General features: G+C 39.2%; 1 protein-coding gene across 2 annotated transcripts in view; it reads right to left on the reverse strand.

Annotated features, from left to right (window-relative positions):
* RYR2 (ryanodine receptor 2) overlaps positions 1-26,926 on the reverse strand; it is a gene marked incomplete at both ends in the record, with an annotated part of 711,173 nt that overhangs the window by 219,783 nt on the left and 464,464 nt on the right. For both annotated transcript variants that reach the window (XM_082854592.1, XM_082854593.1), the window contains 7 exons: positions 2,790-3,016; positions 6,648-6,734; positions 7,110-7,269; positions 9,324-9,484; positions 11,017-11,131; positions 13,309-13,661; positions 14,288-14,496. In XM_082854592.1, the coding sequence (XP_082710718.1) occupies positions 2,790-3,016; positions 6,648-6,734; positions 7,110-7,269; positions 9,324-9,484; positions 11,017-11,131; positions 13,309-13,661; positions 14,288-14,496 (1,312 nt within the window). The remainder of the gene's footprint in view (positions 1-2,789; positions 3,017-6,647; positions 6,735-7,109; positions 7,270-9,323; positions 9,485-11,016; positions 11,132-13,308; positions 13,662-14,287; positions 14,497-26,926) is intronic.

Consider the following 26,926-nt stretch of genomic DNA (forward strand, 5'->3'; position numbering starts at 1 on the left):
CCCCCAGCCTGGAGCAGGGCTGCAGGGGACCCACGACCTCCTGTAACATGAGCAAGAAATACAGGTTTCTTTGCAAGCCACCGAAATTTGGGGGTTGCCATTACAGTAAAATCTGACTAATACAACTCATTATAGCCTTTAAAAGTCTCCAGGGGAGAAATTTCCGTCATGACTCAATATCATTCTTTAATTCATCAAATATTACAGAGTACCTATTATGTACTGATCACTGTGCACTGGTGAAATGATGGTGAACAATACAGACAAGATTCCTGCCCTAAGGCAGCTTACTGCCTAGTTAAAGAGGGAAACAACCCCAAAAATAAGTAAATTAAATTATGAACCATGAGTGAGATAGCTCATGAAAGAAACAGAGGACTGACATACGTCTACTACCATTCAATTTTTTTTTTTTTTTTTTTTTTTTTTGCGGTACGCGGGCCTCTCACTGTTGTGGCCTCTCCCGTTGCGGAGCACAGGCTCCGGACGCGCAGGCTCATTGGCCATGGCTCACTGGCCCAGCCGCTCTGTGGCATGTGGGATCTTCCCGGACCGGGGCACGAACCCGTGTCCCCTGCATCGGCAGGCGGACTCTCAACCACTGCGCCACCAGGGAAGCCCTCAATTTTTAAAATATTAGTTAACTGTCATATTATTGGGGCATGAGGAACAGATTCTACTTGAATACTAGTCGGCATTTCCATTTTGGAATCTGAAGTTTGAAACTCATCAGATTTTTCTTTGGCTTCTACGAAGTGTGAAACCAATGTGCAGCCATATCATGGTGTGATGTGAATGACTGTGGACCAGTCCTGGCTTTGTTATTTTCCTATCCTTACCTTCTCTGCAACCTGATTCCAATGACACTTTTTTCTACAAATTTGCATTTCATATATTTTGGGAAATTGACTCAAATTCTTTACAGCCTATAGTAAGAATTTAAATTATCCATTCATTTGCATATAATTTATCACAGGTAATTAACATAAATGATACATTACTATGGCAGGAGTGTATGTTGGGTTTCCATAACGTGCCAACATATTAAATCACAACCTTAAAACTCTCTGCTTAATAGAGAGAGAATATTTTCCCTTATAAAGAAAAATTCGTTCCCAAATGTGATGTTTCTTTTGGTTGCAGAGTAATTTTTATAAAACATTAGATGCAAAATTCCAATAAAACGTTTCTCACATAAAATAAAAAGTATGAAATTAAATTGAATCCTCTAAAGAGTACATTATGAATGCTGTATCTCTCTAATTATTCCACCTAAAAATATACAAATACTTAATGGATTAAAAAAAATTCACCTGGCCAGATTAATTTTTCTTTGGATTTCTTCTGTTTGAAAACAGCTTTATTGAGATATCATTTACATACTATACAATTTACCTACTTAAAATAAATAATTCAATGGCTTTAGTATATTAATGGAACTGGGCAACCATAACCTTAACCTAAGCTTAGAACATTTTCCTCACCCCAAAAGAAACCCAGTAGTACCCAGTGGCAGTCATTCCTCAGGTCCACTGCCCTTGCCTCTCCTAAGTAAACATTATTTTACTTTCTCTCCCTAAAGATTTGCCTATTACAGACTTTTCCTGTAAATGGAATCCTATAACATGTGGTAGTAGTATAACTAGTTAAAAACTCAGTATAATGTTTTAAAGCTTCATCCATTTTGTAGCACATATAAGTACTTCATTCCTTTGTATTGCCAAACAGATTTACAGTACGGATTCACCACACTTTATTTATCCACAAATTAGCTGGTGGGCATTTGGGTTTTTCCCACTTGTTGGCTACTGTGAATAATGCTGCTCTGAAATTCGTGTACAGGTTTTTGTGTGGACATGTTTTCATTTCCCTTGGGTATATACCTAGGAGTGGAATTGAAGGCTCTTACGGTAACTCTGTATTTAACTTGTTGAGGAACTGACCAATTGTTTTCCGAAACACAGGTTAAATTTTAAAAGTATTAAGAGAAAATAAAAGTGCCAAGCATGTCTAAATATATAAAAATGAACATAGCTCCCACAGCTTTTTAAGAGTAGAGTTTTAAAATATAAGAAAAATAACAAGTATGTGTGTCTTTGCATTGTTTTCATGAAATGTTTTCACTCAGTTTGTGACTTAACTTTTTAATGATATTTTGGGAGGGAAACCTTGGTCCCAAACTTACTGATAATGAGGCTGCTACAATGAAATCTCTGCGATTTAATTGGCTGTCACATGGAAAAACTGAAAATCATAAACAAAGCCACCTCTGAACATTCAGTGTACTTTGTATTATTACTATGACTGTCTAGATGCGTATGAACTTGGTTCCAAAGCCCTCAAGGTATTTTCACAATGCTCTTTCACTGACATCTCTTGGTCTCAGTTTTTCCCATCTGTCCAACAAAGGACGGAACTAAGTGATTTTTCTGACTCCCCCTTTACCGTCTTACAGTTCTGTGATACTCTCTTACTCGGCTGCCTTAAGTCAGATGGCAGCTGTACTTGCCTGAACTTTTACTTACTGTTATTCTCATAAGCAAAACAAGAATGAGGAAAGAAATCATACACTATCAAATCACCTCTTCACTTATAATAATTCTGTTTCCGTAACCAAGGAGATGAGACATAGACTTAAACTTGGGATGTACAAAATAACGTCTGCATGGCCCCAAGAAATCAGTAGTTTTTAAACCCCATTTTGTTTCCCCAGCACCACCCCTGAACCCTGGGGTAGGCATCTAATTTGCTGGGTCCCCATCAGACAGTAAAGGATGCTCGGGTCTGACCTGTTCTCCTCTGGGATATGGAGAGACATGAACTGCAGAGGTTCCACACACTGCACCAGCCAGCCTTGGCGTTCACTTATTCGAGACACGTCTACCTTCAAGAACTGGTTGGGCATTCTGCTCCAGAGGACATGTGAGAGGAACTGCACATGGAGACGAGGGGGACACTGCGGCACGGGGTTTTTGTGCTCGCTCTTGAATAATCCCGCTGAGAGAGGCATCACATTCTAGGAGATGGGGAAGCAGAAAAAGAATGAATGGATGACACTCCTGGGGGATCAATAAAGTGACGACTAGAGTTCTGTACAGGAAAGAGATAATGACAGATACCATACGTGTTGAGCAGAGTCAATACAAAAACTAATAGAAATTGGGTTGAGCTGTTTCTGAAAGGACAAGTGGAGAAAAGTTGGGGATGTTTCCTTCCCATATACTCAACGGCACACTGAGAATGCGAGAGCAAGAGAGTATAACCATGTATCTTTCCTATTCCTTTACCAAGCTGGGTCCTCAGGGACGCTGGGCATGTCTTTAGCTGCCTTCATCCAAACATCCCGCAAGACTGGTCACATCCACTTGGCTTTCTCCCTCTCTTATTGTCTGTCCTTTGTGACCCACTTCATCCATCCTTAAACTACTCACACCCTCACTCATCATCAGGTCTCTCAGGTTTGAGAAACCAGCAATAGACCAGAGACAGCTCAACAGATAAACCTGACTGTTAAACAAGAAACACAATTTCCTTCTCCTCCACCTTCCTCCACCTCTAATATGTATCTTCAACCATTCCAATTCCTGCAGTCTGGCCTCAGGGAAAGAAAAGTCTCTACTTTGTCAAAGCTTATTCATTCATTTATGATCATGATACCACCCCTGCCTGCCTCTTCTGGGCCAATAGAATAATTTACCTACCTCATCTTTCCGCATTACCTTCGGTTTCTTCCTCTCCTCTAGAACCTTCTCTACTGCATTATTTAGACTTGCTCATCCTCAAGCTACTTTCCTATTCTCTTTTGCTAATGGGGACAAAAAACCCAGGCACTTGTATCAGGCACTGAGAATGTATCAGTGAAACAAAACAGACAAAATCCCTACCCTCATACAGCTTCCATTTCTTTTTCATTAGACATAAACAAAATCAGTAATTAAATAGTTATTAGAAAAGGGGTCATGGAGAGGAAAAAAAAAAACAGGATGGGGGAATCAGAATGCAGGACAGTAATAATAAACAGGGTGGTCAGAATGGTGTCACTGAAGATGACATTTACAGAACGATCCAAAGAGAAGAACCATGTGGATATGCAGGGGAAGAAATTTCCATGCAGAGGGTACTGTGAATACAAAGAACCCAAGGAGGGAGTTTGCCTGGCAAGTCTGAGGAAGAGCTGGCGGCCAGGGTGGCTGCAGTGGAGTGAAGGAGGGGACATCAGGAGGAGGTGAAGTCAGAGGGGTTAGAGGAGGTCAGCTGGTTTAGAACTTGAGAACCATCATCAGACCTCTGATTTTTACTCTCAGGGAAACAGGGTTTCTAGGGTTTTGAGCAGTGAAGTGAGTGACATGGTCTGATTTTTATTTTAAAATAACGACAGTCACTTGGATTGTTCTATGATAAACAGAAGGGTGAGGATGAATTAGAGGCTAGTGGCGAAAAATACAGATGGGAAATGATGGTGATGGAGGGCAGATCAGCAGGAGGGGTGGTGGGAGAGGACAGAAGGTGGAGGATTTGCCGGGGGGTGGAACTGGGATGCGGAATGTAAAGGAGGGAAGCCAAGGATGACCCCAAGGTTTGGGGTCTGAGTTATTAACTGACAGATCAAGAAGACTCGATCAGGCAAGTCAGGAGGAGGGGGGAGTGATGGTCAGCAGTCCAGTTTTGGACATAATACAACTTGCAATATCTATGAAACACGAAACATAAATGTCAAATAGACCAATAGCAGAGTCTGGGTTCTGAGAAACTACCACTTTTCTGTCAAATTTCAACTTTTTTTTTTTTTTAACATCTTTATTGGGGTATAATTGCCTTACAATGGTGTGTTAGTTTCTGCTTTATAACAAAGTGAATCAGTTATACATATGCATATGTCCCCATATCTCTTCCCTCTTGCGTCTCCCTCCCTCCCACCCTTCCTATCCCACCCCTCTAGGTGGTCAGAAACCACCAAGCTGATCTCCCTGTTCAGTCATCCAAACCTGCTGCCTCCTTTCCCTCACGTTCAATCTCAAATAATAATATGAATTGAATGATCTTGAACAAAATACTACGGCTTCTTCCATCATTTTACTGAAATTTTTCTGGAAAGGTCACTAAAGCCCTCCTACTTAACAAAAATCACAGATTCCTTTAGTCCATATTGTATTGGCTCTTCTGTGGCAGCTGGAATCTCGTTTTACAGAAACTGAGCTCACATGGTTTAAGAAATATGTCCAAGGTCGCTGAGCCAGCATGGTAAAACTGTCTACTAAATTCACCCTGAGGGGTGCCCAGCATCTCATTGTTTACAATTGCGAATTTCAATTCCTTTTCCTGAATTTCAACAGGCTCTTCTGCTTGTTGTTGTATTAGTATCCCTTGGCTGGCCAAACGAAAATTATTCAAATTAATCCTTTTCAGATTAACATATACACACTACTATACATAAAATAGATAACCAACAATGACCTACTGTATAGCACAGGGAACTATACCCAATATTTTATAATATCCTATAAGGGAAGAGAATCTGAAGGAGTACACACACACACACACACACACACACACATAACTGAATCACCATGCTGTACACCTGAAACTAACACGACATTGTAAATCAACTATACTGTCCACCCCCAAAAAAAGTAAGAAAAAAGAAATTAATCTTTGATTCTTCATTCTCCTTGAGCACCAAATCCAATTTCAACAAATCCTATTAATCCAATTCATTGACAAATTCTGTTAATCTCTCCCCTAAAACATCTTACATTTCACTCTCTCTTTACGATGACTTCCATGAATCTCATCGTCTTCTCCCGTGTGGACAGTAAGGGACTGTTGATAGATAATTATTACTGCCTGCTCTCATTCTTTTGAGGGTAGATATTTCTCCACATTACTACCAACATATTTTCCCAAAACAGGTTTGATTATACTCAGTCCCCTGCTTCAAATTTCCAGTAAGGCACCACTGCCTAGGGAATAGGTGTACACTTCTTACTATGGCATTTAAGGCCTTTTCAACTCGGACTACCTTCCATCCCTATTCATCTCTAGCCACATCCCAGAAGCATCCTTTGTTACAGTCACACTGAATTCCTTAACCTTCAGCACTTTCATGCCTATGTATTTTCACTTTCTCTCACCCTCTGTCTAGAATGCCCTCTCCTAGCAAATGTACCCTGAGATCTGTCATTCAACAGTTAAGAATCAACCTAAATGTCATCTCCTCTTTCAGCTTTACCTGATCCACCCCATCCTACTTAGTTGTCCTTTCATTTATGTTCCCAGAGTACTCAATACCCGTCACTCTTGCATTTACCACAATGTAGCATACTTTCCGCTCTTCAAGCCCGTTCACTAGCTTACCTGTGAGTTCAGTGATTACTGAGCTGTATGTAATTTGGCATTTGTGTCCTGTACAAGCCTAGTTTTATTGAATAATATACTCATGATAACCAAAGAAAACCCTTTCCAATTACTTATGTTACCCTAGTGACCTTAACGAGATTACAGAATTTTCAAATACGGAAACTTTTAAAGAATGATTTATGTGATTAATATCAGTACTAATAAAGTATGGAATTAATTGAAGAATAAGTAAATGCTATTTCCTAATAAAAAACAACCTAAATATAATACCAGGAATGAATCTTTCTTACCTTTATTCTTCCCAACTCAAACTGAAAAACGTTGGGACTTGTAGCTTGCGCAAAAACTGCAGGAAATAATTTTGTACTTGGTTCCACCTTAAATAATCAAATGAATTTAATAATATTAGTAAAGGAAGGAACACACAAAAAAATACATTTTCTTCCTAACACCTAAGAAACACTTTACAGAGAAAGACTTTTTCTTCCTCTCATGCAGATATTCTCTTTCAATAATTATTTGGAATATTTCATTTCAGGACTATGTGAACATTTTTGGAGGAATGTACTGTTTACTCTGAAGGGCTTATGGCACTGTTATTACTCAAACAGAAGTAAAAATACAGAACTGACTCATTTGTGTTTCATTTCCTTCTAGCTTATAGTTTACTATAATTTACAAAATGTGTTCTCCACTCTAACGGGGATAAAGGTTTCCTCCCTGGAAGCACAAGGCCATCCCTGACCACATACCTGATAGTATGTGCTCAGCTCCTTGCCGTTGGCCGTGAAGGTGAGCAGCCCACTGGCGGTGTCCACCACGCAGCCAATCTCCAGGCCATTGTTGTTGCGTCCTTGCCCGGGGCTCAGGCTCTCACCCGCACACACCATATAGCAGTTGCTGCGTTTGATGCTGAATTGCAAAAAAACATGTTTATCTTTGAACAAGGACAGGTAGCATGGAAAGCATGGACGTCTGGCAAACTAAACCTAAGTTATGCTGTGCAAGCAACAAGCTCATGCTGAAATGGGACAGGTGTACAGTGGGCCCGATTCTGTGATTCTGAGCAAAACTCCATTGACTTCAGTGGAGTCAGGTCTGAGTCAGGTCTTCCAATCTCTCAATTTCACACCTAATGAAGACGGGTCAACCAGTTGGAACCAAGGATGAGAACTGACCTGCACCTTCCCTCCAAAAACTCAAACCAAACTGGACCTTTTTCTGAGGTTCAAAAAAGTTTAACTATGATAAAGCAGAAACTAACACACATACACACACAAAAAGTTTAACTATGTAATAATCATCCAAATTGGTAATTTTCATTCTCATGGGTTTTTTTAAAACATCTTTATTGGAGTATAATTGCTTTACAATGGTGTGTTAGTTTCTGTTTTATAACAAAGTGAATCAGCTATACATATACGTACAACCCTATATCTCCTCCCCCTTACGTCTCCCTCCCACCCTCCCTATTCCGCCCCTGTAGGTGGTCACAAATCTCATGGGTTTTTGTTTTTTTTTTTTTAAAACCACTTGTTCTGAGATGAGAAGCACCTGTTTCTGAACACTGTCGAAGTCTTTAGGCCAATTCTACATGAGCTGTCAGTGATTCGATAGATATAGAATTTGGCTAAAATTAAGCCCCTTTCTGGACAATTCCTGGTGATCTGCTATGAGAGGCAGACTTAGCTGGGAAGTGCACAAGATCTGTGATATTAACAACAAACCCCATCTGAGTTTCACCCTCAACAAAACCTTTACCAGAGATGGTAGCAAACTTAAGTGATTTGAGTTTCACCTCCTTCCCTTTCTCTACTACTGTGCAGTGCATGTATGAATGAGGCTGGCAAAAAAGGGCAAACACAGGCAAGTAGGAGGAAAAGAGCAAGAAGGCGGAGATAAAGTCAGTTTCTGAAGAGTCAAAAGTTGGCTGTGTTTCTATGCTCTATTTATGTAAGATTCAACAACCTTCCCTAGCCTGTATTTCCTACACCAAAACCATCAATCAGATATCATATCCCTATATTATCTCCTTTCATGGTCCCCATCTCTGAAAATCAAATATATCCCTCAGAATATTCCTGGAAACAGGTGGTTTGGGGACCCCCATACTGACGTAAAGCACTGTTCATTGGAGAATTTTTGCTAGGCTCACTGTCTCAAGTGCTAAGTTCACTGCGGTTCAAGTGTTACAACCTGAAGGCAGGGGAGGGAGCTTCCGGTCACCAAAAATGATGGTGCAGGTATAAAAGAAAAGCAACGTTATGAGGGGGGCTCTTTCTATGAGACCCACCACAGCAGATCAGAGAGGATGCACGGGCACACAAAGTAGATGCAAATGACCAGATCTTCTCTTGTCTTATCTGCAAGGAAGATAGCCTTCTTCACTTTTTTGAAGGTTTGGTTTGAGTTTGGTTTGTTTTATAAATGAAAAAGGATGGCACAGAAACTGTAACCGACTTACCCAAAGCCACACAGCGAGTCAATGGCAAAGCTGAGGAAAGAACCCACGGCTCCTCAGTCTGAGTTCAAATGCGTCCACCTGGTCTAAACCACTAGCCCACACTGTCTTCACCTTTTTCTCCCCACCTCCTAACCAGCTCCCAAGGTACAGATCAGACCACAGGCTAAATGCCTCACAGTCACCTGTCTCTCATCCTCAAACAATGGCTAAGTCATGGTAACCCAAGTCATCAGTCGTGTGCGATGTCACCTGAAGGAATATAGGATTATGACCCCCAAAAGATGCACTGCTCTTACTTTATAAGATTTTGCACTTTTAATATATTCAGATTCCTTACCGGCTTGTATGAGTAACAGAAAGGACATGGACATTAACGGTCTGATTACACTGTTCCTAGAAACAGAATACTATCTTGGACATAAAATCCAAGAGAAAAAAAATGCCTACGTTTATCAACATTTTTATCAAATGTCATTCATGTAAGAAACCGAGGAAAACCAACCTTTCATGCACCTTTCCTTTTTCATCTCCTAGAGTCACGGTCACTGTACGAACTCTGTCCAGGTCAAAGCCTGTATCATACTGTTGGAAATCGGATGTGATCCAGCCCACCCAGACGTTGGCAGGTTCTTGTCCAGGAAAGATTCTCACTGAGTAATAGTACTGTCGAGATAGCAACACCAAGTATTGGTGAAGTAAAAAGAAACAAAACTTTGACTTGCAATGTCTAAGAAGATATGTCTTTGTTTAAAATCGTTTGGCATATTTGCAGCAACATGGATGCAACTAGAGATTATCATACTAAATGCAGTAAGTCAGAAAGAGAAAGACAAACACCATATGATATCACTTATGTGTGGAATCTGAAATATGACACAAATGAACCTATCTATGGAACGGAAACAGAATCATGGACATAGAGAACAGACTGGGGATTGCCAAGGGGAGGGGGGTGGGAGAGGGAAGGACTGACAGTTTGGAATTAGCAGATACAAACTGGTATATGTAGAAAGGATAAACAAGAAGGTCCTACTGTATAGCACAGTATAGGGAACTATATTCAATATTTTGTAATGGATATAATGGAAAAGAATCTGAAAACAATATTGGCTTGGCCAAAAAGTTCATTTGGGTTTTTCCGTAACATCTTATGGAAAAACCCGAACAAACTTTCTGGCCAACCCAATATACGCAAATGTATAACTGAATCACTTTGCTGTACACCTGAAACTAACACAACATTGTTAATCAACTATACTTCAATAAAAAAGAAAATAATAGTATATTCAATACTAATAGTAGTATATTCAATTAGGCTATAACAACAACAAAACCCAAAGCTTAAAGCAGCAAAAAAAAAAAAAAATCCTTTGGCCTAAGCAAAATGTTATAGGCACAAAGGACTGATGTGGCGAAGGAAAAGTCTTAAAACAGAGATCCTGAATTATTTCAGAAATAATGGGAAAAAGAGAAAAGACTATCTGAGCAAAAGATGATCTGAAGCCTTTTATACTTCCAAGTATGAATGGATGGGGGAGTACATATATAGTATGTTTATGTGATAAAATCATCAATCCATTACACAGGTAAGCTTTGAATTCTTCAAGCGGACACAAGGACAATAATCTACGCTATAGCTTTTCTACCTGTTTTATACCTTGAATATGCTATCACTAACATAATATTTGGAACCCTTAAAATCACTCTGAAATAGTTCAGATCTGATATGTGAAAGTCAAGCTCAAATAGGGGGACATTCTAAAAGGGACACAGCTATATATTTTTTCCATTTGGCGTTTTATGAGAAGTGCTTTAAAAATTCAAATTGGCAGACGGCACATCTTGACCTCTAACAAAGTATGATAAATGATCTTGCAGACATATCACTGAGACAAAAGAAACTGCAAAATGTACTTGGAAAACTTAAGTGGCAAATAAAATGCTGTCAAGAAAGAGGATAACAAAACCAGGACTGAGGGTGCCAGTAAGGATTATTTTTCCTAAAATAGCTCTCTTATTGCATAATATCCATTAGAATACACATACATCTTTCAACTTTTCAGTCCCCAAGATATAAGTGTGTAATTATTTTAAAAGTAAGCTTGCTAAATAGTACGAATCAATGTTAGCTATTTGAAATGCAAAGCATGCTCACTGACAAATCGAGATAAATGACAAAAGCTGCAACCTCATACCGTGGACGTTTGCATCAAGTAATCATAGTCGTCCCTCTCATCTGCCAGGACGTCTTCTGTGAGTCTTGCAGAGTGGCTGGTGCTGTAATCTGGCTTTGTCCTTCTGAGCAAAAATCTGGAATGTAGTAGAGGACTAGGAATAAGCAACATTAAAATGTTCTGCCTATCTCAAACACAAACATATAATTAACTTGGTAGAGTGGTTGTCAGCCAGGATGATTAGCTCCCAAGAGGACATCTGGCAAAATCTGGAGATATTTTTGGTTGTCACAACTTGGTGGGGGAGGGGGCCACTACTGGGGGAGGGATCCTGCTAACCATCTTACAATGCACAAGGCAGACTCTTACAATAAATAATTATCTAACCCAGAGTGGCAATAGTGTGGAGGTTGAGAATTTCATATTCAGCGTAAGAAAGGGTGCTAAAACAATCTACCTCCTTATCCATTAAAAAGTACTATTTAAAGAGAATACTCTAAGGTTCAACCAGTAATGTAAATATAAACATCTTAGAAACTAACTCTTGGGAGAAAATACAAATCATATATCTGATAAGGTTAATATCTAGAATATACAAAGAATTCCTACAACTCAGCAACAAAAATGCAAATGACCCAATCAACAAATGGCCCAAGAACTTGAATAGACATTTCTCCAAACATGTTATACAAATGACCAATAAGCACATGAAAAGATGCTCAACATCACGAATCATCAGGGAAATGGAAATCAAAACTACAATGTGATATCACTTCACACCCATTAGGATGGCTACTATCAAACAACCAGAAAGTAACAAGGGTTGACAAGGACTTGGAGAAATTGGTACCCTCGTGCAGTGCTGATGGGATTGTAAAATGGTACAACTGCTATGGAATACAATATAAATATTTTGCCTCAAAAATTTAAATATAGGGCTTCCCTGGTGGCGCAGTGGTTAAGAACCCACCTGCCAATGCAGGGGACATGGGTTTGAGCCCTGGTCCGGGAAGATCCCACATGCCGTGGAGCAACTAAGTCCGTGCACCACAACTACTGAGTCTGCGTCCTAGAGCCCCCGAGTCACAACTACTGAAGCCCGTGTGCCTAGAGCCCGTGCTCCGCAACAAGAGAAGCCACCGCAATGAGAAGTCTGCGCACCGAACCAAAGAGTGGCTCCCGCTCACCACAACTAGAGAAAAGCTCACACGCAGCAACGAAGACCCGATGCAGCCAAAAAAATAAAAAAATAAATAAATAAAATTTATTAAAAAAAAAAAAATTTAAATACTGAAGTACCAGGCATCCCAGTTCTGGGTATATATCCAAAAGAATTGAAAGTAGGGTTGTGAAAAGATATTTGCACACCCAAGTTCTTAACAGCATGATGATTCACAATAGCCAAGAAGTGGAATCACCCTAAATGTCCATCATTGGATGAATAGATCAACAAAATGTGGTATATATACACACACACTGGAATATCATTCAGCCTTAAAAAGGAAGGGAATTCTGACATATGTCACAACACATACGAACTCTGAGGACATTAAGCTACATGAGATAAGTCAGTCACAAAAAGACAAATATTGTACGATTTCGTTTATATGAGGTATCTAAAGCAGTCAAATTCATAGAAACAAAGAGTAAAATGGCGATGACCAGGGGCTGGGGGAGGTTGGAAAAGGCACGTTATTTCATGGGTGTGGAGTTTCAGAGTTTTGCAAACTAAAAAAGTTCCGAGATCTGTTTCACAACAATGTGAATATACTTAGCACTACTGAACTGTATACTTAAAAATGTTTAAGATGCTAACTTTTATTTTTACCACAAAAAAAAAATTCATAGGGCTTCCCTGGTGGCGCAGTGGTTGAGAGTCCGCCTGCCGATGCAGGGGACACGGGTTCGTGCCCCGGTCCGGGAAGATCCCACATGCCACGGAGCGGCTGGGCCCGTGAGCCATGGCCGCTGAGCCTGCGCGTCTGGAGCCTGTGCTCCGCAACGGGAGAGCCCAGAGCAGTGAGAGGCCCGCGTACCGCAAAAAAAAAAAAAAAAAAAAAAATCCATAGAAAAAGTAACTCTTGAGATAGATTGTTAGTGGTAACAAATTAGCTGGCCAACAGGCTGCTTTTTCTTCTGTAGAATCCTTGGTACATAAAGGAGGAGGAAGAGGAAGAAAAAATTGACTTTGGAAATCCCTTACCCACTATTACCCTCTCCAGTGATCCCCTAACATAATAACTATATATTTAAAATCATTTAAAAATTTAAATTAAAAAAGTTTTTTTAAATCATTTTGCATGTATCAATGACCTTTGTTTCAGACGAGAGGGCTTTTCCTGAGCATAATCTTTGTGGTTGTTAAACTCTGGTTTTGTAGCTTCTTTGTCTTTGTCCACTCGATCTGGCACCAGATGGCCATGAGCTGTCTTCATGAGAACCTCAAAGTCCGAATCCACATCATAATCCTCTAAATCATTCTTGGGCCCAAAGAGACCGGCGCCAGGGATCCCTCCAGCCGCAGTCTTGGAGAAGACCTCCGCGCACTCGATGGGCATGCTCAGACGATAAAACATGAGATCCGTGCTGCTGTTCTGAGAGCCAAAGGACTTCTGAGTGACCTTTAAACACGGGCAACTGTCGATGGTGCCGTCAATTCTGGTCACCTAACAAAGGAAGACGTGATTGTTCAAATGCTCATCACCGTCCGTTTCCTGATTCTAAAACCCTAACGTGCATCACACCTTTACAACCCAAAACATGGCCCGCCCGTGGCATAATTTCATAAATGAGATCATTAAATAGAGGGACTGCTGTGTTACAGACATACTCACAGTTCTGTTTCTAACTCAGAAGATGACTTGGGAAATTCATGTTAAAACTGTATATATTCAGATGGAGCCTGACATTGCCTCCATAAAAAAAGAATTATATACAGTTGACCCTTGAACACCGCAGGTCTGAACTGCTTGGATCCACTTATATGTGGATATGTTTCAATAGTAAATTCTATAGCACTACATAATCCGTGGCTGGCTGAATCCGTGGATACAGAGGGCCGACTATAAATTATATGCAGATTAACCCCGAAGTTGTTCGAGGATTAACTGTAGGTAATCAGTCTAATCAGCCTCTCATAAGTACCTAAAATCAGAGGGTAATCCTGTCCTTAGATTCCCCTACAGTGGAACACATCAGAGCCATCATTTTAAGTAAATGACAGTAACTGTCCAAGTAGGAACACCCGCTCCTGGTTTTTGGCAATGGTCTGATTTTCAAAGGAAAAGCAAACCTCAATATGTTCATGGTTTGATGGAACTTGGAGAAACTGAGGAAGCCTCTTGCTTAGCCACATGGTAATATCCCTGTTCGTGTTAACGGCAAATGGTTCATAGCCCTCTTGTAAGCCACAGATGGTGAAATATTTCAAGGTGCTGACATCCTTTCCAAAGTTCATCCTGCCCACTTGAGCCACTCCAAGGCTACATACAGGTATGAATCCTGGGAAGAAAAAAAATACATCAAAATCTTCAGTATCATTCGTATAAGATCCTTTTAGCATGGAATCACCAAAAGTATTGCTCTAAAACTCTTAGCTTTGTGAGAACCGTTGCCCTGAGGTGAAAACAATAGTGGGGTAAAGAGACCACGGACACTAAGTATTAAATGTGACGATCAGAAAACCAGTATTTGCTCTTGGCATCATAATTCCTTAAATGTGGGCCCGAGCTAAGTCCCTTCTTCCACCCTGGACTTCTGTAAAATGAGGTGACTACGAAGCGGCCCCGAGTCCTCTGGAAATCCTGGGGACCACAACCCCCTCCCCACAGCCTCCCAGCCCCGAAGTGCAGGTGACTCTCTTGCAGAGGGAAAATGAGAAAGAAAGTTAAGTGCCAAAGCGCATCGCCAAAGAGCCTGAAATGTGCAAACATCAAACACAGCTGAGCTTTACATGTAACTCGAAGAAGAAAAAAAAAAAGGATTGGAGGCCACATTTTTAAAGGTGTTCATTCACTTATAGCTGCTTTTGATCTTTGAAGAGAATTTTGCCTCTTTTTTTCCCCCTAGGGTACCCTAGATCTAAGCGTAGAAAATATCGATATAAATAAGAATTCGGAAGTAGCTGCTAAAATCCTACTGAAACTCCTCCATCTGTCCCTTTCCCTTCACTGTTGGTATAGATTAAGCAGGGTAATGCAAAATTAACATAAATAGCTAAGATAAGAAATCAAAAAGTTAAAAGTTAACAAGAAACTAAATCAAAAGCAACAGGAATGAAGAAAAAAACAAAATATTTCAATGTATGGCAGGGATGGTTAATCTTTCCACTATTAAATAAAAAGGGGAAACTACATTAATTTTGTTAATTGTCTGAGTTCTTTGGAATCAACTGTCTGGCAAGGGGATGAGATGATACTTTTCAGTGGAGGGGGCATTTACGTACTCTTCATATCTTTTTGTAATATTTTACATGAAAGTTCAAGTAGTCAGCACAATAAACAAGGTCAGTATTGGGATGCAGACTACAAATTAGAGGATCTAACTTGCAGATCAAAAAAGCAGGGGATCCTCAGAATAAGCTGACAGATTTCTACCATTATGATGTCCATTTCTTTCCTTGTTGAAATTAGTGGCAGTGAAAGCAATGTATAACTCTCAAGACAGCACAAGACAATAGAAATTACATCTGATAATTCATAAGGATTTCATCCAGTTTGTATCCTCAATATATATTTAAATAAACGGTTGAATCATAGCATTACCAACCGGGAAGCAAGAACACATCCAGCTGGGTTCAAGGAAGTGTGAATGATGAGTTTCTAGCTAAAACTAAAAAAGCCACAGCTGTGTCTGCAGCTGTGCCAGCTCTTGATGCAGTAGTCAAGGAAAGTTGTCTTACATAAGTGTCCCCAAAGGAATCAAAGAAAAGGACTGGATAAATGCAAAAGATCTGAGACAGCTTGAACTACATTTGCACAAACAGGAAAACCTAACGTTCATTTGACATAAACTAGGGGATACCGCGGCAGAAACATCTCTGCTGATGCTACACATTTTTCTTTCTAACCACTTTATATGTAGTTGGAGTTCCTACTCTAAAAGTGAAGTTACTGGATACCTTAAAATATCTGTAGAGTAGATCTTTGGGTGTTTGTTATATTAATATCTGAACTTTTCTGTATGTCTGATATATTTTCATCTAAAAAATCAAGTATTTAGTGTTGTGCGCAAAGATTTGTGTCCTAAACTGTTCACCATGGCTATGTATACAATCATAGAATACTGTTTGGACAATAAATATGTGTTTTTATTTTCCTGGAGATGGTATACTACTTAGCTTTTGAAAATCTGGTTTTCAAAAGTTCATTAATATATAGGAAAATATTCACAGTATGTATTATTTCGAGAAAGGAAGATGGAACATACGGCTTATTTTTAAAGATGCAAAAACACCAGAAGGGGTTTTTTTAAATCATAAAAGTTTCAGAATGGTGGGATTTTTAATGCTTTTTCCCTCTTTTTATGTCTCTCAATTTAATAATTTTTTTCAATGAATATGTATTTTATGATGACAACAAACGACAGCCTTCGTAAAAATAAAATATTCATTTAAGGAAATGGGATATACCTACATCTTTCTCGTATAGAAAGATGGAAGAATGATGTGGACATAAAATGGTCCAAACAGCATGTTCTTCAAGTTGCTGAAGTTCAAGTTCTCATCGCTAGTCTCGAGTGTGCAGTGAGCTTGGTACCAGAAATCTTGCTAATAAAATTACACTAGTACAGGAGTGCTGAAAAGTGATTTAGCAGTATGCATTAAGACACTTTCACCTATTCATTTCTTTATCCAACAGATGTTTATTGAGCAGCTACTGTGTGCCAGAAACAAGGAATACTAGGTCACTAACACAGACCCAGCTAAATGTTCTCATAGTCTAATACGGTGGGGAGACAAGTGAAGAAGTAATAAAATAACCTACTGACCCATCTAAAAAGAGGGAGTGCTAAGAGCCGAGGAAGAGTAGAGAGATGAAGTCGGGAAGATTTTGCAGAAGAGTCATCATCTAAGTAGAGGGCAGACAGGCAGTCCTGGGAAATGACTAAGAACAGGGACTTTGGAATCCAAGAGACCTGGATTCAAGTTTCAGCTCCACCACTTCTTGGCAAGTTACTTAAATTCCCTAAGCTTTAATCCTTTCTTCTGTAATATCTACCCACGAGGGTTATGGTTTTAAAAACAAGATCCTGTATGTATAGTGCTTAATATATATGCTCACTAAACTCAATTTTAAATGGAAAAAAAAAAGGTAAAGGAAACTAATAGGTGTAATAAGAGAATGGTTAATTATGATACATACACAAGATTAAATAGGTGTAGTCATTAAAAATCATGTTCAGGGCTCACCAAAATAAAACTATACGGGGAGGTAAAACATGGCAACATTTAAAAACTGGCGATTCCAGGTGAAGCGTACACAGGTGTACATTGCACTATTCTTGCACTTTTCTAAAACGCTGACATTTCTCAAAATATGATATTGGTAAAACTACCACAAGTTATGCTTAAAATACTTTTATGCCTTAGGACAACATATTATATATAATATTAAGTTTAAAAAAGGTGGCAAAAAATTATTTTTACATCTCAAACCTTTAAATGGGAGAAAAACACATTAAAAGTCAAATTTCTCTCTGGGTAGTGGGAATATAATTTTTAACCATTTTCTTATACTCCTTTGCATTTTCCAAATGCTCAAAAAGAATATATTAATTTTATGAAAGACAAATAGATACACTTTTTCATTAGCTTATAGCAGTAGATGGTTTTTCCACTGCTTTAGCGTTTTGGTCTCCTTTAAAGGAATTTATCTGTGAAAGTACATCCATAAGTAGAAATTATGCTTTTTTCTCTTTGTAATTTAAATGAAGTAGAACTTAATAAAAATTAAATTGTATTCTGACTTCAGAAGATGCAGTTTTAATAGCTGTTATGATAATAAAACAACAGATATTTCTAAAAACTACATTTTTAAAATTAGCATATCACAGCAGGAACAACTACATGGCAATGGTATCAAAGCAGATAGAGAGTGGAGGAAAAACTCCAGGTACTTTTCAGTGGCCACATGGGAAAGGGCCAGGCCTCAGTCACTTCCATTTGGCCAATGCCCTGCAAATAAATGTGCTGACAACAGATGAAATGCTTAACACACAAGGCTCCCTAACAGCAGCTAATTCCCTGAGTGTTCATCTCAGTGACCCTTAACGACCATTCATTGAGACAGGAATCATTATTATCTTTTTCCAGTGATTTAAGTCCAATCTCGGCTTAAATCACAGCTAAGTGGCCAGAAAATAAACCCAGGTCTGCCAGATCTCAAGCTCCGTGCTTTAATTCAGGCCTGCAATCACCAAAGAGTAGAGATTTTAGGTTTCCTGGACCATATGGTCTCGGTGAAAACTACTCAAGCCTGTGTTACAGCGCAAAAGCAGCCACAGATAGTATGTAAACAAAGGAGCATGGCTGTGTTCCAATAAAACTTTACTCACAAAAACTGGTGGCAGGCTGGATGTGGCCCTCAGACCTTAGTTTGCCAACTCCTGCTCTAAGTTTTCAATATTCAAACATTGTGTATCAGGTCCCTCCATTTGGCAAATATCTAAAGAACACCGACCAGGTACCAACCGCTACTCTAGGCACTGGAAATACAGCTGTGAACAGAACAAAAAGGAGTCCCTACCTTTCCGGAGCTTATCTTTATGTACAGAAGGCAGATAAAGAATAAATAAATAGTTACCAATATACATAACACAATGTCAGGAAATCATAAATGCTATCAGGACTGACAGAATGTTTTGCCATGAATACACAAGACAAGTTGATAAATGACCTCACTCTTAATCATTTCCTACAGCAAAACATGATAACTGAGGTTCAATTCTTTATTAGCTTGAGGTATGCTGAACGCAAAAATATTCCAACCCAACGAAACAGACTTCCACAAATTCACACACACACCCCGGCACAGGTGAAATGTTGGTCCTACCTTCCTGTCCTTTGTGTTCTCGATCTTCTATTCCAAATACCTTAACTGACACCCTGCAAATAACAAAGTCTGATGTATCTAAGGGAAGTTTTCTTCCTGGCAGTGGGTCTTAAATTAGGACACATGAGTCCAATTGGTTACTTGGGCCTGTGCCAGACCCGCCCTAGCTATTTGTAAATCTGTTAAAACAGTAGCTACAGCTTATGGTTAAAGTGCTTCCTCCAACAAAAGACAGATGGCTACAGCAAATTTTAACTCTCTCTTTTGAGAAGCCTCTTCGCTCCTGGGCAGAGAGGGGTGTGCTGGGAGCGTGCAAGTCCAGCAAAGAGAACTGGCGGTCACAGGATGTGGCGCTGAGAGGCCGGCGTGAAAAGAAGATAAAGCGGATCACAAGCATACCAGCTTTTCCTAAGAATATACTATTTCAGATTTCAAATTTTCTAAAATACAGCTAGGAATCAACATTTATAAGCCAAACCAAACGGCCCAGAGCAGACAGAAATGGCCGATATTATACTAACATGTAAATTTGAGTAATTCGATCAGAAGGAAGGGTAACATTTACTGGTGGCGTACTAGGTGCCAGATAATATATAAGCACTTTCCCATTCATTATTATTATTATGCTTTTTTTTAAAAATTTGGCCACGTTGTGCGGCATGCAGGATCTTAGTTCCCCCGCCAGGGATTGAACCCATGCCCCTTGTGGTGGAAGCACGGAGTCTTGACCACTGGACTGCCAGAGAAGACCTCCCACTTATTATTAAATATTAACCCCACTTTTCAAGATGAGGAAACAACTAAGATGTTAAATCATCTTGTCGAAGGTCCTACAGCTAGTTGAATGGGATGCTAAAAGTTGAATCAAGAATGCAGAGAAGGAGGGAAAAACAAAAACAAAACACACTTGCCTTAGATTTCTGGGCTCTTTAGACTTGCAAGGGGCATGAAAAGACCATTTCCAATTAGTGTTTTTTATTTTAAGGATATGAAAACAGAGGGGCTGGCCATCTGCCCAAGATCATATGGGAAGAATGATTTTCAGAATACGGTCTAGAACCCAGAGCTTCAGACATGATATTTGTTGCTTCTGTTTCATGTTGGCTTCGAAAATGAATTAAGGAATTATGCTAAGTGAGGTCTTAGGGAATTTTCCATGATGGAAATGCATGTTTAGTGCATGGACTCTGTAACATCAATGCTGGCACAATAGGGACATTCCCAAACTTTCTTCCTGGCTCTTGGTTTATTTCAGATAAGCAAAGCAGTAGAACTTTTATGTTTGACCTTAAATATCATTTTAAAGCCATCACACTCTTTCCATCAGTCCAAATCCAGAAAAAAAGAACGCTTAATATACACAGGGTTCTGACATCCTTTATTCTGATTCCTTAATCTTTTCAGTATAATTTAAACATTCAATCTTGCTGTTTGGCTCTGTAGCATTCATAAGTAATAAGCCATTGGTGTTGTAAATAAGCCATTGGTGTTGTACATCTGTATTACCCCTAGTACCTGAAACATTCATTCACTATATGCAAAACTGCCAATTTGCGGATAGGCTAGTATATACACAAATTACCTCATTAACCACCTACAAACTTTATTCATTCTCAAAATGGTCTGTAAGGTACAAATTTCCTCCGTTCATCAATGTATAAAATTTAACTGTCAATTAACGGATCAGTTTAGGCTAAGCAGTTTGAATTTCGCTGAATTCCCCAATCATTTCACAATGAATTTCCCCAAACAACATGTTGTTTAGATTACATACACATAAGCTCAAAAGCTATATATTAAATAATAATAATCTGAAATTTAACACTAAATATGAAAAATCTCCTCACTGCTTTAAGTATTCCATGAATGTAGTACATATTTAAGAGTTTCATTCCTGCAAATACCCAGAGTGTTTCTAGGACAGCTTCCCTTTCTGATTCCAGAGAAAACTATGAGACTGATTACGCTGGTTTCCATCATCTTCCTACTCTTTAGAATTTGTCTACCACTTTGTAGCTGTCTTTATCTTCACTCAAAATATGTAGTGTCCCAACCCAATTCCCTGACTGTTTGAATTGCTCCACTGCAGTGAGTCATAATCCTAACTTCTTCCTTCCTTCAACAATAGTTTATTTTTAATTAGGGTGATTCCCAATAACGTTACTTTCCCGGGTCTGATACAACCCTGGGTCCCAGGTCTGTACCAACAGCAAGTTGTACAGAATGTCACTAGTGACAGAATGGACAGATGTTATATGATGGAGCCAGGAAGGTAGGTATTTGGGACAGTACAGACCCCACCTGATTTCACACCGTGTTGACAGCTACTCTTCTGGATGAGCCATACACGTCTGCCAAATAGTGCATATTTCAACTGAGGGTAAAAAGAATATTGTATTGTAAGTAGACACTGACGACGGTTCTATATTCTGGTTCTTTCTTTTTTTAAAGGCAGCAAAATAAAATCAATAATGGAAAGTTATCCCTCTCTTTTTCCTTAGAGGTCTTTTCTGCCTAAAGCTATGCAGCTATTTTAACTACAAAAATATTCTTCTGGTTTTCTGCCAAGGAAAGGAAGTCCATGCAGTCTCGGCACCAGGAATTCAGTTTTGCTCACTGTCCTTTCAAGTGGCAGATACAGAATCAAAAGCATCCTTTCTGGATTTGATTATAACCATTACGGGTGTAGAACCCGAGGGCCCTGAGATCATCTTTACTTACAGAAGAGCTGACAAGCTTGAAAAAGCTCCAGTGTAATGAGACATTTACACAACGCGAGATACATCCCAGAGCCTACTTTGTAAAACACAGGTAACCTCCAGACAAAATAACTATTCTTTCACCATCTGGCAAGATGTTAAATGACTCTCTGCCTTGCTTTAAATTAAGGATATGATTAGTTCTTCAACTTACTGGTAACACTAAGCTCTTACATAAGAGTAAATTGAAAATGGTTCTAGACGAGTATGGGATATAAGCGCAGAGGGGTCGTGTATTAGTTTCCTCGGGTTGCCATAGCAAAATACCACAGACATTTTCTTTATTCATTCATCTATCCACAGACACTTAGGTTGTTTCCATATCTTGGCTATTGTGAGCAATCCTGCAATGAACATGGGAGTGCAGAGATCTCCTTGAGATCCTAATTTCTATTCCTTCAGATCTATAGCCAGAAGTGGTTTTGCTGGAGCATATGGTAGTTATAGTTTTAAATTTTTGAGGAACCTCCATACTGTTTTCCACAGTGGCTGCACCAAGTTACATTCCCACCAACAGTGCACCAGGGTTCCCTTTTCTCCACACCCTCACCAACATTTGTTACCTTCAGGTTTTTTTGACTATAAATGTTCTTACAGGTGTGAGATGATATCTCATGTTTCTGACTTGCCCTTCCCTGGTGATTAGTGATGGAGAGCACTTTACATATCTGTTCAGTTTCTTTGACCATTTTTAAAATGGGTTATTTGTTTTTTGTTTGTTTGGTTTTGGTTTCGGTTTGTGCTACAGAGTTGCAGGAGTTCCTTATATATTTTGGATTACCCTTTATGAGATATGTGATTTGCAAATATTTTCTCCCATTCCATAGGTTGCCTTTTCGTTGTGTTCATGGTTTCCTTTGTTGTGCAGAAAGGTTTTAGTTTAATTCCACTTGTCCATTTTTCCTTCTGTTGACTTTTCTTGTGGTTGAAAAAATCACTGTCAAGGCCATCGTCAAATAGCTTCTCCCCTATATTTTCTTCTTCGGGTTTTACAGTTTCAAGTCTAATGTTTAAGTTTTTAATCCATTTTGAGTTGATTTTTGTGTATAGTCCAAAATCATGTTGTGCACAGTCACAAAAACATTTTCTGTGTGGTTCAAAATTAGATGAGGGTCCAATTTCATTCTTTGCATATGAATATCCTATTATCCCAACGCCAGTTATGAAAGAGATGACACTATCCTCACTATGCATTTTTGTTATGCTTGTCAAAGATCAGTTGACCATGTATGATAAATTTCATAGTGAAGTTTACCTCTCAATAAAGTTCAGTGATTGTCTCTGTAAAAGTATTGTACACCTTCTGTTAAAGTGATAACTAGTGATCACTGAAAACACCTGACGTGACTGTAAATGGTATCTTCTATTTAATTTAGTTTTCCAGGTTTTCTGTTAGTATAGAAATGCTACCTTGCTAAAGGCTCCAGTTATTCCTAGTAATGTCTGTAGGTTCTATAGGGTTTTCTCTGCAAAAGATTAAATTATCTGCAAATAATTATAGATTGCTTTTCCTCTTATTCCAATTCTTAACATTTCCAATTTCTTTTTCTTGTCTATTACAAGTTTGAAAACCAATTTAGGACTAGAGCCTTTTTAGCACAAGAATAAACTAAAGTACTAAAAGAGTTTATAAATGCTCTATATTTAAATTCCTCTCACATCTACCTGTCTTTATATCTGTGCCATGCTTGATTTAGGATTTTTACCACCTTCATCATTTCATCTTATTGCTACAGAGAATGTCAGCTTAGACATAAATATATTGGCTAGTAAAGCAATCAAAAGAACAATGTGGTAAAATATACAAAAATATATTTATTCTCTACTAGCCCTGTTCTTGTCCCCCACCTAACATGGTAAGAATCATCTCCACTGGGCTCCCGAGGAAGTATATCAAGGCAGGCTCCATATAAAAATTATCATTTAAAAAAAAGCTTCAGTCTCAAATTTGATATGGAATAATCTCTGGCTTTGATAAGATGAACTAGACTCTGCATGAATCAGAAGAACCCCTTTCAGGTTCTTGCTATAGGGCATCATATCTCAATTGGCTAACAGGTCTCTGTGGGTAAAAGTTAGAGTATCTTCTATGTTACGGGCAACTTGATGTGTGATAAAATTAACTCCTGATTAGTTAACTGTGTATGGACTGGGGGAATACATCTAAAGATTCCTGACAAAGAGAAATGCTTGAGGTAGACCAGTTCGCAAGCATTAATTCCTCTTCTCTACCTTTCTGAGTAGACAAGCACTAAGGATGCCCTTTGATAGTTTCGTGAGTCTGAAGATTCAGTTGAAACTAAAAATGTATTGGTCAATGTATTTGTTTTCCATTGCTGTTGAACAAACTACCACAAACTTATCAGTTTAAAATAATGCCCATTTATTATCTCCTAGTTCTATAGGTCAGAAGTCCAGGTATGGCATGACTGGGGTTCTCTGCTTAGCGTCATGGGATGAAATCAAGGTACTGGCTGGACTGTGTTCTCACCTGAGGCTCGGAATCCTCTTTCCAGTTCCTTGGTTGTTAAATGAATTCAGTTCTTTGTGGTTGTAGGACCGAGGTCTCCTTTTTCTTGCCAGCTATCAACCAGGGGCTGTTCTCAGATTTCCACCATGTGGCCCTCTCACACCACAACAGTTTGTTCCTTCCAGTCCAGAAGAAGATTTTATCTCACACTTTGGATCTCTGGGACTTCAAGAAGGAACCAATCTCTTTTAAGAGCTTCACCTGATTAGGTCAGGCCCATATGGCTAATCTCCACTTGATTAACTCAAAGTCAACTGGTTAGTAACCTAATCATGAGAGCTATACCCCATCATACTCAGATTCTGCCCACACTCAAGAAGAGAGGGTTATACATGTCATGTCCACCAGGGATCAGGACTCCTAGAGGTTGCAGTCTTAAAATTCTGCCTACAACAGAGGGTACCACCAGCTCTTTCCTTGGGCTCTCCCCGTTCTCGATCCTGAATGTTTGTCAGTACAATGGTAGGAAGAGATGAGGAAAAATTCACAGAAAACCTTACCAGGGACGGCATCTGCACTTGTCAGCACTATTCCTTTGTTGACATTACAGCCAGAGGACTCTTTGAAAAATGAAGATTCAATTAATCTGTTTGTTTTACTTAGAGATATTCTGAAGAGATTTTTTTAAAAAAATCAAATAGAAGGGAGAATCCTAAAAGAGGACCTGCCACATAGACGAAATAGCTTTTAAAGTCTGAGAACTCCACTCCAGCACTACACAATGCTCTTGATTTCGACCATGTAAGTTCTGGTCCTTTGAGGTGAGATGAGAGGCTAGCAGAGCTTGTTCTCCTACCAGAGACCAGTGTATCTCAGCAATTTTCTCTTTGTCCAGTTCACATATGAGCTTTAAGGTCAAGTCTGTGGTCACTGAGGGAAACTGCAGTCCCTATATGGGAAAGAGATCTGTAGCTTTTTAGAAGAGCCCTGCCTGCATCTTTATGGAATAACCAGATCCTCGCCGGAACTAACTGTACGGCTGTATCTCGACCTGGATTTAACTGGATGACCCCATCAGTCTTTCAAAGATTTCTGTGCTTTTCCTTTTGATGTTATCTAGAAACAACTTATACTGGTCAAGACATCATTTCAGTTGTGTGAGCTGTACAAAAGGCAGAGACATCAAAATATGTTTAGCCATGTTGTCTACCAAGCTGATCAGATAGGATCTGCAGAGTGTGTGCATGTATATGTACATATTTTATATAGAGAAAATTTTCTATCCGTCTTACCACACAGTTCTTTCGATTGCTTTACTTATGACTGAGCTACCTCTGCAGCAACAAAAGGAAATTATGAAGATGTTAAAAAAATACTAAATCAAGCATGGCACAGACATAAAGACAAGCTAGGTATAAGAACAATTTGAAAATAGAGCACTTATGAAACCTCTTTAGTACTTCAGCAACAACAGTATATTCCTAAATTAATGGTTTCTCAAACATGCTCCTTTGAGTCATAGATATCCCCAGGGCTCACTTTCAGTGGTGGTGGGTGAGTTAGGGAGCTCAACTCAGGGCCTCACACTGTAGTTTTACCCAGAGCAGTTCCACTGTATTTTTTAAGAAGCTCTGTAAAGTTAATAGGGAGGAATAGGAAAAATTCCACTCCCAAAAAGCATTTGGAAGTCACAGGCATGGATAAACTCCGTAGTCCTTCTTATGGCAGAAAATGTGGAATTATGATTAACCCCTAAAAAATTAATAGTTAATGGTCATGGCTAAATAAAATTTATCATCTGCCTCAGAGACCAAAAGGATACATCCCAACACATCCAACAATAATCCAACTGATGGACCATAAAATTTTCAGACAGTTCATCAGAATGCTGTATTAACTCGATAACTGAGTTATCAGGATAAGTTTCAAGTCATTTTTAAAATTTCCAAAATTACGTGAAGTGTAAAGTCAAAAAACAAAGTTGTTTGTATGACTGCGCCACTCAGACTCACCTCAGAGCCTAGCTAGCTCATCACTACAATGGTAATTGGTCTCCGTGACAGGGCTGTAGCATGAACATTATGTGCTTAAATAGTATGAACGGCCATTCTTCATTGTTTATAATTCTAACATCATTCTGTGAATCTACGTCATATAAATCAAACAAGTAAAACTCACACAGGCATTTCAAGAATTTAACTTCATGAGAAGAAACGCATCACATGCAAGCATTTTAAAATAACAACCAATTAAAAAAAAATCTCAGGTCATATCCATAGTAGTGGACAGTATAGACAGATAACATAGAAAAAAGTCCTTCTCCCACCTTCCCTGTGATATGCTGACACTGCTAAAAGCAATACTACAGGAGGGGAGATAGGTGATGGAAGGTTAGAGGGCCAGTTTTGAAACCGAGCAGGACCCTTGGGGCTCCTGGGGCCGAAAGCCTTTCTGTGTCTTCCATTTCTTGTTTGTAGGGAACAGACTCCAGCCTCCACAACCTTCCTTGAGTTCCAAAGGGCAGATTTGAACAGTTGCTAATTAGGGAAGGGAGGGGATGCAGAAACAAGGGAGAAACAGCCCAGAAACAATAGTGCAGCCCTAAGGCAGGGTCCTGGCTCTGCCTCAAGGGATACATATAACAATATCTT

This window comes from Leucopleurus acutus (assembly GCF_964270905.1).
Source record: "Leucopleurus acutus genome assembly, chromosome: 14".
Lineage (NCBI taxonomy): Eukaryota > Metazoa > Chordata > Mammalia > Artiodactyla > Delphinidae > Leucopleurus > Leucopleurus acutus.